Consider the following 12,617-nt stretch of genomic DNA (forward strand, 5'->3'; position numbering starts at 1 on the left):
AGTGAGTGGTAGTACGCCCGGAAGGCTTCCGAGATGTCCTGGGGGCGGTGTATACCCCCAGCTCCCGGGACCTGTACCTGGGGTACATAGGTACGTGAACTAGTTTTCCGTAATGCCCGTGCCAAAGTCCTACCTGGTTTGTTACTAAATTCATAGAAATGTCGTCTACACTTCACTATGGAGGCCCTAACCTTAGCAAGACAAAGAGAATGGACCTGAACACGCAACTGCCCCAGCTCCGCCCCCACCACCCGGTCCAGGGAAGCCTTGTGGGACTGCTCGAGGAGGTGTATGCGAGATAACAGGTCGCCCAGGTGAGCCGTCCGCTCCCTTTTAAGTTTAGATCTGATCCGGATGAAGGAATCCCGGATCACGCACTTATGTGCCTCCCAAACACTAAGCGGACTTACATCTGGGAATACATTCGTGGCAAAATTCTCCCGTAGATCCCTGTGTATTTCAGAAGTTACCGTCGGATCCTGCAGGAGCGAGTCATTTAACCGCCACTGCCAGGAGCGAGGGTGGGCTGCAGGGAGACAGAGAGCGAGAGTGTAATGAGGGTGTGGTCCGAGAAGGTTATATTATCTATAGCCTGAGGAGAGGTTAGAGAGGTGGGAGTGGCGCAGGAAGAAGTAGTCTAGTCTGGTGTATGTGTTGTGGGGGGCCGAAAAGAAGGTGTAGTCTTTTGTCGTCGGGTGCATAAGCCGCCACGCATCTACCAGTTGGTGTTCATGTAGCAACCGACGCATCCGGCGGTGTGCCGACCTGGGTAACGACGAGTGTCCACGTGAGGAGTCTATAGTCGGGTCCAATGTAAGGTTCAGGTCCCCCCCTAGTATGAGAGTGCCTTCTGAAAAAGCATCCAACTCCGTCAAGGCCCCTTCCAAAAAGGCGACCTGACCCGTGTTAGGGAGATAGCATGTGGCCAATGTGAACAGTGTGTTAGCCGACCTACCCTTCATGAAGATATACCGTCCCACTCCATCTGTACGAGTCTCCACGTGCTCCCACGGAAGAGAACGAGAGATCAAGATAGAGACCCCATTGGTCTTGGAATCTGGTGAGGTACTGTGATACCCCTCCGTGTAGTGAGAGTCCGTCAACCGTGGAACGCTGTCCGCCCGGAAGTGCGTTTCCTGGAGAAATGCCACATGCGCTTTCTTTTTCCAAAGGAGATGGAGGATGGAGGATCTCTTCTCTGGAACATTCAGGCCCTGTGCATTCAGGGAAACAACCGTAATGTTAGACATGTGGAGCCACAGTAGGAAAACAAATAGGGGGAGATAGGCAGGGAAAAGAGATGGCAACCCCCGTAGGGAGGAGGGAGGGCCAAGAAGAGGGACACTAACGGCCCACTAGCAGCGGAGTACAGAACCCCTAAACAATACTTTGCGTGTTATGTCGGACCCGAGAGAAAAAGCCCCCTGAACACGACACAACAGTGCGGAAACCTAGTGGGGAACGTAGAAGGACAGCGGCGTGAAGATGTGATCTCCCTGAGACTCGCCACTACTTGGGACTAAGGTTGTATAAGCCCAAATAAGAGCAGGCCGGAACCCCGGACTCGACCGGATTACTGTAACGGGTGTATGTAGGTTCCTGACCTCGCAGCGCAGTATGATGGGGAAAAAGGTTCCCTGAGACAATCACCCAGGCCTCACAGACGTGACCCCCTGGCCCACCTAAATTCCCCTTTTCCCTGACAACAGTCCCTCCCGCAAAAACCTGAGAGGAAACCTGAGGAGAAAAGGAAGGGTGGTTAGACACTCATAACAAACAGCCCCCCAATGATATCCTCATGGGTACAGAGATAGATTAGCCTTCTGGCCGCTGGCCGATCAATTTATTCGGGACGAGCGCCGTCCAGATGCCCGTTGCTCACGAGGACCGTCTCTAGGAGGAAGCAGAGACGGGCATACAGAGTCCGGGTACAGGCCCCCCCTGGGGAAGAGCGACGGCGGCGGCTCCGTCCAGTCTGGGAGGCGCACTGGGGAGATTTCGAGGAAACGGAAGGCTGCTTCCAAGTCGTCCGGAAAGCGGACAGCAAAGGATTGCCCCTGTCGGCGGAGGATGACGTGGAAAGGATGGCCCCATCTGTAGGAAGCGCCTGCTTCTTTAGTAGCCTCCAGCAGAGGGCGTATCACCCTGCGCATATGTAGGGTCAGCCTTGAGACATCCGGCAAAATGGTCACCTCCGCACCCTGGAAAGGAATGGCCCCCCGCTCCCAAGCTCGCCGTGCAATGTCCTCTTTTTATTTATAAAAGTGCACCCTGCAGATGACATCTCGCGGACGATTACTTTTCCTGTTCCGTGGGCCTGCCAAGCGATGTACCCTATCCATTTGAATGGCCAAATCGCGTGGTCTGTCCATGAGCTTGTTAAAGATATGGGTGACAACCTCGTATAGCTCCTCAGGCGGTACAGACTTTGAAATGCCCCTCAGCTTTAAGTTGTTCCATCTCGCCCTGTTCTCCACGTCGTCCAGATGCAGGGAGAAGTCCCTCATTTGAGTCGATTGGGTGTCCATAGACTGAGAGAGGACCGAAATGTCTGTTGTGTGAACAGAGTTCTGGCGCTCCAATGCGTCTACCCGTACGGTTAAAGATCGTAAGTCCTGGGATACAACCCCTATGGCCCGGTCATGTTTATCTTCCAATTGGGCTAGGCGAGCATCCAAATCTGATTTCGTGGGCAGTGCCCTCACCATCTCCCATAACTCTGCCAGGGTCCGTTCCATAGAAGGAGGGGGGCCAGTAGATGTAGTTAGGTGGGGATCCCCCCGGTCAGCGGAGGTGAGTGGGCCCCTTAGTATGGCTGGTGTGCCCTGGCTCAGTGATGACATGTCCTCTGTGTAGTAATGCAGGGGGACAGCGGAGGAGAGTGGCGCCTTATCTACCGCGCCTTTTTTTCCCCTGCGGCCATGTTCCCGTCCGGGCTCAGGTGGATGCTGCTGGGGGAGGGGAGCGGCAGCTCTCCCCAGAGGCACAGACCCTGCCACGATCCCTGCATCTGGACCTACCTCCGGGGACGGAGCATCAGAGGAGCGGTCCTGCAGTCCTCTGGAGGATCCAACCGGGACCACGGTGCCGGTGGGCGGAGAGTCCCCACGCGACGTCGGGGATCGGCTGCGGCCTACTGCTGGAATGGAGGAGGGCCGCGGTGAAGACCCGTCGCGGCCGGATCGAAGGTAGCGATCCATTGATGGACCCGGGGTGACCGACTGAGACTTGCGGTGTCTGCCCTTGGTCATCCCGGCGCTGGAGCAGGTAAGTAGTGCCCGTGATAGTGTGCAGAGAGTGGTGCAGGTCCGGAGCTCTGAGCACACGCGTCCTCACACCGCCATCGTCAAGCCACGCCCCCTAATTCCAATTTTTAAATGGGCACTAATGTAATGGAAATAGGGGTAAAATATCTGTATGTCTATATGAAAAGAGCAAAAGGGGTTAAAATAAAATTAGAGAATTAATTAAATTAATATTTTAGAGAAGAATGATAAGAACGAAAACATTCTTTGATGCACATCCCCGGCTTATCAGGACAAGTGTCGCAATGATAACCCGTGTCTTTTCTAACTCCATTTTTGTAACAAACACAACATTTTTTGTAGGGCCGTATTTTTTTTAGTGGGGGGGAATTTCGGTTGGGAAGTGCTGTCCCGATACAACTCTGCTGGCCTGACTTCCATGGGATGTGCTTGCACCCTCTTCTGCCCGGTCTTCGAACTGTAATTGTTTTACTACTTGTTCTTGGTATTAAAGATACCGGGCATTTTTTTCCTGCCTTGCGGTATAATATAAAGGAATTACACAGTGCTGTTCGAATTAAGTGCACTGCGACCTTTTTATACCAGACGCGTGACTTCCGCATTGCGTAGTATGGCTGTATAATTGGTCAGCCAGGTCCACCCCTCCCATATGTTGGTTGTATTCTTGAATGCACACAGACTTTAGGGCTGTGGTGTTACCTCCTCTTACAGGAACAGGGGTGCTGCTGTCCGCATGAATAGACGTGACGATGAAGACATCTTTTTTGTCCGTAAATTTAGTCAGCATAATGTTTTCACTGCACAGGGACCTGCTTTCACCAGGTCTCAATTTTTGATCCACCAGATTTTTGGGGAGGCCTCTTTGATTCCTCCTTACTGTACCACAGGCCACTGTCCCTTTTTCAAACAGACACTTGAAAAGAGGGACCCTTGTATAGAAACTGTCGATGTAAAGGCGTTATTCTTTACCTAGCAGGGGATATAAAAGGTCCCAGACAATTTTGGCACTTATGTTGAGGATGGTGTGGCATTCTGGTGGACAGATCTGGGAATCTTTTCCCTCGTAGATACGGAATCTGTGAGTGTACCAACTTTCACTCTCACAGAGCTTGTAAATGTTGATTTCGTATCTCACACGTTCACTTTGCAAATATTGCCAGAATCCCAACCTCTCCTTGAACAGCACTGTTACTCGGCGATGGCAAATATTATTTTGGGGGGTGTATGCCTCTGAAAATTTCTCATTAAAGTGAGTCAGTAGTGGCCTAATTTTGAATAGTCTGTCATTGGTAAGGACACCAGGGGCAGGGCACTGGCTGTTATCGGCGTAATGTAGAAATTTTAGCAGCGCTTCAAACAGTGTTCTCATCATTACAGCCCTGTACATTGGCTTATCATATAATACATCAGTGGACGAATAGAAACTTATGTTTTTTTTTTTTTTAATAAACCCCATATTCAGAAAAAGCTCACAAAACGTTCGCATTTCTGCGGCATCAGTGGGATGCCATATCTGGCTTCTTGCATAGTAAGAGGTGGGGTGACTTGCCAGAAATTGTAATGCGTATAGGTTGGTTTGTGTAACCATCAGGTTCACTATCTCTTCTGTGAAAAATATTTAAAAAAAAAAATCCAGTTTGCTGTACCCGGTGGTGTCAATTTTTATTCCTAGGGCAGAAATTAATTCTGGAATTTGGGGAGAAAACACATTTGGGGCACCCAATCGGAGTCACTTAACTGACTGTCACTCTGCATACTCTACCTTTGTGGGGTTCTTCACTATCACTTGATGAGGACATTATTAAAAAATGTTCCTCATCATCACTGGTGGTATCTGTGTCTGAACACAGCATGGTGTAGGCCTCCTCCACAGTGTACATCTGTTTAGCCATACTAGAATAGACAAATTTTATTTTTCAGACTAGAAAAACACTTGAAAACTCAGCACAAAAAACCTACCTAAATGATTATACTAAATATATATATAACTTGCAATACAACCATTTAAAGAGGCTCTGTCACCACATTATAAGTTCCCTATCTTCTACATAATGTGATCGGCGCTGTAATGTAGATTACAGCAGTTTATTTAGAAAAACTATCATTTTTGACGGAGTTATGACCTATTTTAGCTTTATGCTAATGACTTTCTTAATGGACAACTGGGCGTGTTTTACTTTTTGACCAAGTGGGTTGTGGAGAGACGTGTATGATGCTGACCAATCAGCGTCATACACTTCTCTCCATTCATTTACACAGCACATAGTGATCTTGCTAGATCATTATGTGCAGCCACATACACACACACTAACATTACTGAAGTGTCCGGACAGTGAATAGAGATTACTACCAGCCAGGACGTGATGTGTATTCAGAATTCTGACACTTCGGTAACGTTTGCTGTACCCGGTGGTGTCAATTTTTATTCCCGGGGCAGAAATTAATTCTGGAATTTGGGGAGAAAACACATGAAATTTACAGCACAGAAAGCATAATCTTGCGAGATTACGCTGTAAACTGTCATTTAAAACGACATTACACTTGCTGTGCTGTCAATTTCACACAAACGTTACCGAAGTGTCAGGATTCTGAATAGACACCACATCCTGGCTGGTAGTGATGTTTATTCACTTTCAGGACACTTGAGTAACATTATAGTGTGTTTATGTGGCTGCACATAGTGATCTCCCAAGATCACTATGTACTATGTAAATGAATGGGGAGAAGTGTATGACGCTGATTGGTCACTGATTGGTCAGCATCATACACTCCTCCAAACAACGCCCACTTGGCCATATAGTAAAACACGCCCAGCTGTCCATTAAGAAAGGCATTAGCATAAAGCTAAAATCGTTCATAACTCCATCAAAAATTATCGTTTTTCTAGATAAGAAAACACTGTTGTAATCTACATTACAGTGCCGATCATATTATGTAGAAGATAGGACACTTATTTGGTGACAGAGCCTCTAAGATTTTGCTGCCCCCGCCCACCCCATCGCCCCCAAGGGGGTGTGTTTTTTTAGCGTTAACTGGTAGATTTTATGACCCCATTAAATCCCACCAAATTTCAACTCTCTCTCTCTCTATATATATATATATATATAAAATCTCTAACACTACTATCATTAAATATGTTTTTTTCGATTCTTCTTTTTTTTTCAACAGTACAAATGAACTGACAGCTCCTAAACAGCTCCCCAAAGGTCAAGGAGCAGTTCAGGGGGATCATTTCTAATTTTGACACTGGGACACACTAAATTACAGCTGTTCTCTCCAATCTCCTCACAACTGTGACAGGAATGAGGAGACCGGAGCTGGGGTAGGCAATTTCTTCACATTTTGGCTGTGATTGTTCAGTCTGGGTTGACTGACCAATCACAGCCATCTCCAGGCGGGGACAGCTGCGATTGGTCCCGCCACTAACATATGTGAGTATCAGCTGTCTATGACAGCTGAAGTCACTCTTCGGTCACAGCGTGTTTACATGTGGTGACAGTTTAACTGCAGGACGAGAATGCTCGTCCTAATGCGGCAAGCACCCGCCGCTCAGGACGAGTATTCTTGTCCTGTGTCGGCAAGAGGTTAATAGGGGGGTGTTCACATCAGCGTTAGGGATACTTTCATTTTTTTTTAAAGTGTCCAGATTTCTATGCCCTGTCGTGCTCCTGAAAGTGGAGCCACTTCCCTGATCAGGGACATGCCAAAAGAGTAGCTCCCTCCCCTTCTCTGTGTCGGTGACATGAAGTGGCTGGCTGCCTGGCTCAATTTGTTAGATAAGCCCGTTTATCACACCTGGAAGACAGTATTTACTGTTATAAAGATGGATCATACTGAAAGAGGGTAGCTCCGTGCTAACAGTCAATGGGGGGGGGGGGGGATAACAGGTAATAAGGAGAGCAGGAGAGACGCTTTCACTTCAATGGGAAAAAGTTGTAATACTGTGAATTGCGGCTACTGCCGTGTCAGCGATTCACAATACGAGCAGTGACCGGAATGAGTACGAGTGCTGCAGACGACGATATTTGGTGCTTTATAAAAGATGCGATCGTTTAGACATGGCAACGATCGGGAATGAGCATTCATATGACTGCTTGTTTGCCCAATCATTGGCCTGTGTATAAGGGCCTTTACTTTTAAGTTCTGATTGCAGATGATAAATCCAAATGATAAGGGCTCTGGCTGTGCAGGCGGCTGCGATGTTGGTTTTAAAAGGAGGCTGCTGCGGACTCCAAGGCCCTTTTTAAGAAACATTGGTTTTTTTTTAATTTATCTAATGGATCCTTAGGCAGTCCCATGTTATCGAAGGGTAAGGTTCCTCTTACAGGGCCCAACGGGGGCCATGTAAATGAGCAGCAATCGAGACAGCTAGTTGATCGGCGCTCGTTTGCCCCTTTCACAAGGAGCTAATATGGGGACGATTGCTCGTCTACATACAGTTCTATCACAGGGAGATGTGCTGCCAACATCTATAATATTTTCGACTGCATAAACTATACAATCAGCCGATGAAAGAGCACTTGCTCTTTCATTGGCTGATCGTTGCCCTGTTTACACAGGGCAAGGATCAGGACCAAACGTTCTGTGAACACACGTTTGCCTGATGATTAGGCAGTGTAAAAGGGCTGTAAGGCTGTTTTACTAGAAACTCTGAAAATTGTAACATTAATCTTGGGGGCTCTATCCCAATTGCAACAGACATTCTCCTCAAAAGGGATATTTCTGTTTTTGCCCTTTTAGGATCAACCTCTTTCTTGTTGAACTTTTTCCACTCCTTTTTGAGGAGACAAAATATTTGCCTGTACTGGAAAACATTCAAAACTATTTTCTTTTGCGCCCCTCTAGACATTCAAACATGACATGAACTGATCTATGCTTCTTAGTGTCCGCAATCGTCATAGTGGACCGAATCGCTCTTAATGACTTGTCTGTATCCCCCGCCGGGAAATATGGATGACACCCTTTCCCCAAGGAGGAATCCCAATATAATTCTCCACTTTCAAACTCATCATAGTTTTCCTCTGAATAGGACACGAGGGAAACCTCACCCTTTCCTGAGGACGTACAGTACTTAGGGCTGTTCTTCAGCTTAAAAGGAGCTTCTAATTTCAGATTTGATCATAGACAAGGTATTTAAAAAGGAGATTCCTCAAAAAAAAATTCTCAATGCTAGCTTTACATAACTTCTTAGCAAACTTGCATATTACTTTAGACAATGCATTCCTAGGCCTTTGCTAAACCTAAAACTATAATTATAAACACTCATGAGCACCTCTATGCAGCGGAAACTACCGTGGCTGGGACTAGGGTAAGCAGCTGGATCTACTTTTGCAGCAACTTCCATGCTGCTTTACTGAAGTTTCGAGACAGGAACGTCTATCATCACCAGATCTGACAAAAGCCGGATTTTAGAAATTCCAGCCATATTCTGGGACGTCTACTTTCACCAGAAGTTCCCTGGCATTCCTCCAGCTGACATAACGTAGTGTGCACATGGTCCAACGTACACACACTTTACATAGTGTTCTCACTCCCACTGGACGTGAACACCACTAATAAGGACAGTAGCATGTGCACGTATTCAATGGTGTCCTCCCTTCCAAACCCAGAAGTAAGCCTCTGCGGCACCAGAACCTCCGGTCCCACACCTATATAGCTCTTGGGATAATAGTGGAAATAGCACTTGGAAGTGTCATACAAGACCTGTTGCCAACTGGAAGGCAACTATCCTCCAGGTACCTGGGAAAAAATAAAAGTTATCTGGTTCTCATTTCGCTCTGGCGCACCGTGGCCTTTTGGTCTCCTATCAAGGACAGTAAACTAGAAGCGTGAGGAGAGGCTCTATATATATATATACACACATATACATATATACACACACACATATTTTATCTGTAGTTTTCCTTTGAGGCGCTTCAACTTTCAGTTCGGTCATAAGCGAAGGGGGGGGGGGAAATGCATCAAAACCCGCTTTCGGAAATTTCTCCAACTGCAAAACCAGTTAGGTCCCATTTACATTACGGTTTGGTATGTTTACCATCACTTTCCCTACTAGAAGAAATTAAAGCAGAGCTTCTACTGGGGAATATACTGCATTCAACAGGAACCAATGGAACAGGCTACATATAGAGAGATCTGCAGAGCGTCTGCGAAAAGGTTTGTTCAGAAAATCAATAGTGCAACATGGATGGATTTGCATTCAGTCTACTCCATGCATGCTGTCTGTGTCAATTTTTTGTAAACATTTTTATTTGGAGCTTTCTTCCTGCGGAGTCTCCATTTTACAAGAAATGTTAGTATACATAGATCGTGTAGTCACATGGGAGAAGAAAGGCTGCAATGAGGCAGCACAAGATTAGAGTTCCTCATTTGGTAATTGGAGTCGGTCAGCAGATTTGACCCCCCCCCCCTAAGGTGTTAACACTAAATAGGTCTCGGGGAAAGCAGTTCAAACATACTGGAAATTATTTTTTTTTAAATTATATTTCTGCACACTTCACATGCCAATAAAGCCTTAAAAAAAAAAAAAAAGTTCCGCAGCCATCGACTCATCAGCGCAGTGCCCTAGTTTATCGGCGGCAATACCTCTCAAACCCCTCCCCTCATGATTACGGGCTCCTGCATTATCCGACGTACTTTTCGGTCGGGTTCCCACGGGTCGGATACGCTGCGTATAAACCGCGCAGCGCATCAGACCTGGAACCCTTCCGTACGGAAAAACCGCACCACATGCGGAATGCTGCGCTGGGGTAAAAAAACAAAAACACATACCCCCTCCCTCTTTTCTGCACGTAGTCCGGCCTCCCAAGAAGACGTTGCAGGCCATGTGACACTGCAGCGGTCACATGGGAGGAAATGTCATCCCAGGAGGCTGGATTGCAGGAAGAAGGAGAGCGTTCTGGGTACGTATGAGTTGCAATTTTTTCACATGGCTTTGCTGACGGTTTTGCATCGCCATTGAGTTCATGGGGGAAAACCTGCAACGGAAAAGCAACAAATATGCAGCATAAATTGACAAGCTGCGGATTTCAATTCCGCGACGAGGGTCAATTTTTTGTGTTTATGCTGCGTTTTTTCCCCCGCACAGAATTCCATTGCTGAAATTCCACAGCGTTTACGCTACGTGGGAACTCGGCCTTCAGGAGAGGTCTATCAATAGCGGAGAGGAGAGGTTTGGGAGGTGTTGCTACCAATACATTCTTAATAGGTGCTGAGCAGCAATGCAATGTCTGTTACGATAGGGCAATAGGCAATAAAAGTAAGCACTCGCTTCAATGGATAAATTAAATCTTTATTTGCAGTTACCTAATAATATTAAAATCCAGGGAATTGGATAAAACCTGTTCAGAGGCATACACCCTATAAGCGGTTTGGGCTTTGCTTGTTGCTCAATCCCTTTCTTTGCTAAGGAGCAATTTACATTAAATCCCTTCAAAAGTGGAGACAATTTTTGTCCCTCAATTCTAGTCAGTGTCCAATAACATAATAGCACTTGATCGGAGTATCAAAATATCCCACTTCAACATGTTGGACATGTGAAAACAAACCTATATATGTGATACGTGTGATGAGCAGAATTCCCAACTGTGCCAAAGAGAAGAAAACTCATGGTGACTGTGCCAGTCCAGAGAGTAAATCACATTTATTCCACACATTCCAAAATCAATGCACAAGAAAAGAAGTCAATTAAGCAAAAAAAATTAAAATAAAATAAGTTTAACAGTTGTAAACTATTTATTGAATATTTGCCACCAAATATTGTTAAATACATAATCTTGCAGCTCTTCGGTTTCAAGTTAAAATGTCAGAAACAGAACACCAATATTTACAATTCTTATAAGGAATGTTATATAATGACACATTAAGGCGTAAATTCTTTTGGCTTATAATTCTGAAAAGAATGATAATAGCAAAAAGTGATGCAAAATCTTCATTGTGAGATTATGATAAACTACAATAAATCTTACAAAAATATGGTGTAAGATGGCAATAATCCCATTAAACATCCTGCATTTATGTCCCTCTGGCGGAACTGATAATTTATACAGTCAAAACTTAATTTACATAATAAAAGTAGCTCCGTCCAGCACTTAAAATTACAGCTCTCAGTCATTTACACTTTTCAGGCCACAGTTTTAAAGGTCTGGAGTATCAAGTTGGTTTGATGAATTAGGCGGTTGGCACTTATAAATACATTTAATGCCCTGCAAGAAAGAAAGAAAAAAAACAAAAATTAACATTAGAACAGCGAACGGTTTTCCATTTTTAACAACTAGATCTAATATATTGGACTACAAAAATGGTACTGTTATTAACATGGTGTCTGTTGTAGAGCGCAATCCCCTCCAAGTAGGTCAATGGGGTCAGAACTGCCTATTAATATTTAGGGTCAGTTCACACAGTTTTTTTTTTGGTGCAGATTTTGACGCAGTAACTGCATCTGAATAAGCGCCAAAAAACGGCCCAAAATCGTCCCTCATTGACTCCAGTGGGAGGCAAAGGCGCCCCCCCACCCCAAGTGGCTCTTGGCCGCTCATGGGAAAAAAGAAGCAGCATATTCGCTCTTCCCCTGGTTTTCACCACTGTCTTCCCATTGAAATCAATAAGGCAGAAAAAAAAAAAGAAAAAAAAAAGAAAACAGCAGTGTGGGCAAAAAAAACCCCCCAAAAAAAAAAAACCTCTGGCAGATCAAAATCGGTCTACAAAAAAACTCCATGTGAACTAACCCTTAGGCCCCATGCACAGAACCGTATTTTTCATCCGTAATTACGGACTGATTCATTTCTATTGGCCACGTATACCAGTGTTGAAAAAAAATGATGGAACCTGTCTTATTCTTGTCCGTAATTACGGCACACACTGTATTTACAGAAGCGCCCATAGGCTTCTATGGCAGGCAGCTATGGATGTGCATCCGTAAACAGTCAGTATCTACGGAAGCATTGCTATGCAATATATTGGGGACATCATTTGCAGCCTCCCTTAGCAATTCACCCAAATCTGCGGGTGAATTGCGGATCCATTCATTGCTATGGGCCTATGCACACGACCGTGGTTTCAACAGTCCGAGCACTGGCCGACAGCATGGATCGCAAAATGATGGGGCAGGTCTTATTACGGGCTGTATTTACGGTCCAGGCTCATTGAAATCAACGTGTGCAGTCTGTGATTTGCGGATGACACTCCACGGCCATCCGTGCCCACAGCTACAGTCGTGTGCATGAGGCCTTACTGTTATTTTCGCACTGATACGAGGCAATGCCAAGTCTGATTCCTCCCCCCAGCGAGGATGCCGCTTGGTCTTAGAGAAACATCAAACAGTCCAGCGGTGTGCTGGGGTAATACAATGCA

At 45.8% G+C, this 12,617-nt stretch overlaps 1 protein-coding gene across 1 annotated transcript in view; it reads right to left on the bottom strand.

Annotated features, from left to right (window-relative positions):
• Positions 1-10,536: 10,536 nt before the first annotated feature.
• Positions 10,537-12,617, bottom strand: part of PDCD10 (programmed cell death 10) — a 47,734-nt gene continuing 45,653 nt past the window's right edge. The window contains exon 8 of the mRNA XM_075861575.1: positions 10,537-11,470. Within this exon, the coding sequence (XP_075717690.1) occupies positions 11,389-11,470 (82 nt within the window). The 3' untranslated portion in view covers positions 10,537-11,388. The remainder of the gene's footprint in view (positions 11,471-12,617) is intronic.

This window comes from Rhinoderma darwinii, chromosome 4 (genome assembly GCF_050947455.1).
Source record: "Rhinoderma darwinii isolate aRhiDar2 chromosome 4, aRhiDar2.hap1, whole genome shotgun sequence".
NCBI lineage: Eukaryota > Metazoa > Chordata > Amphibia > Anura > Rhinodermatidae > Rhinoderma > Rhinoderma darwinii.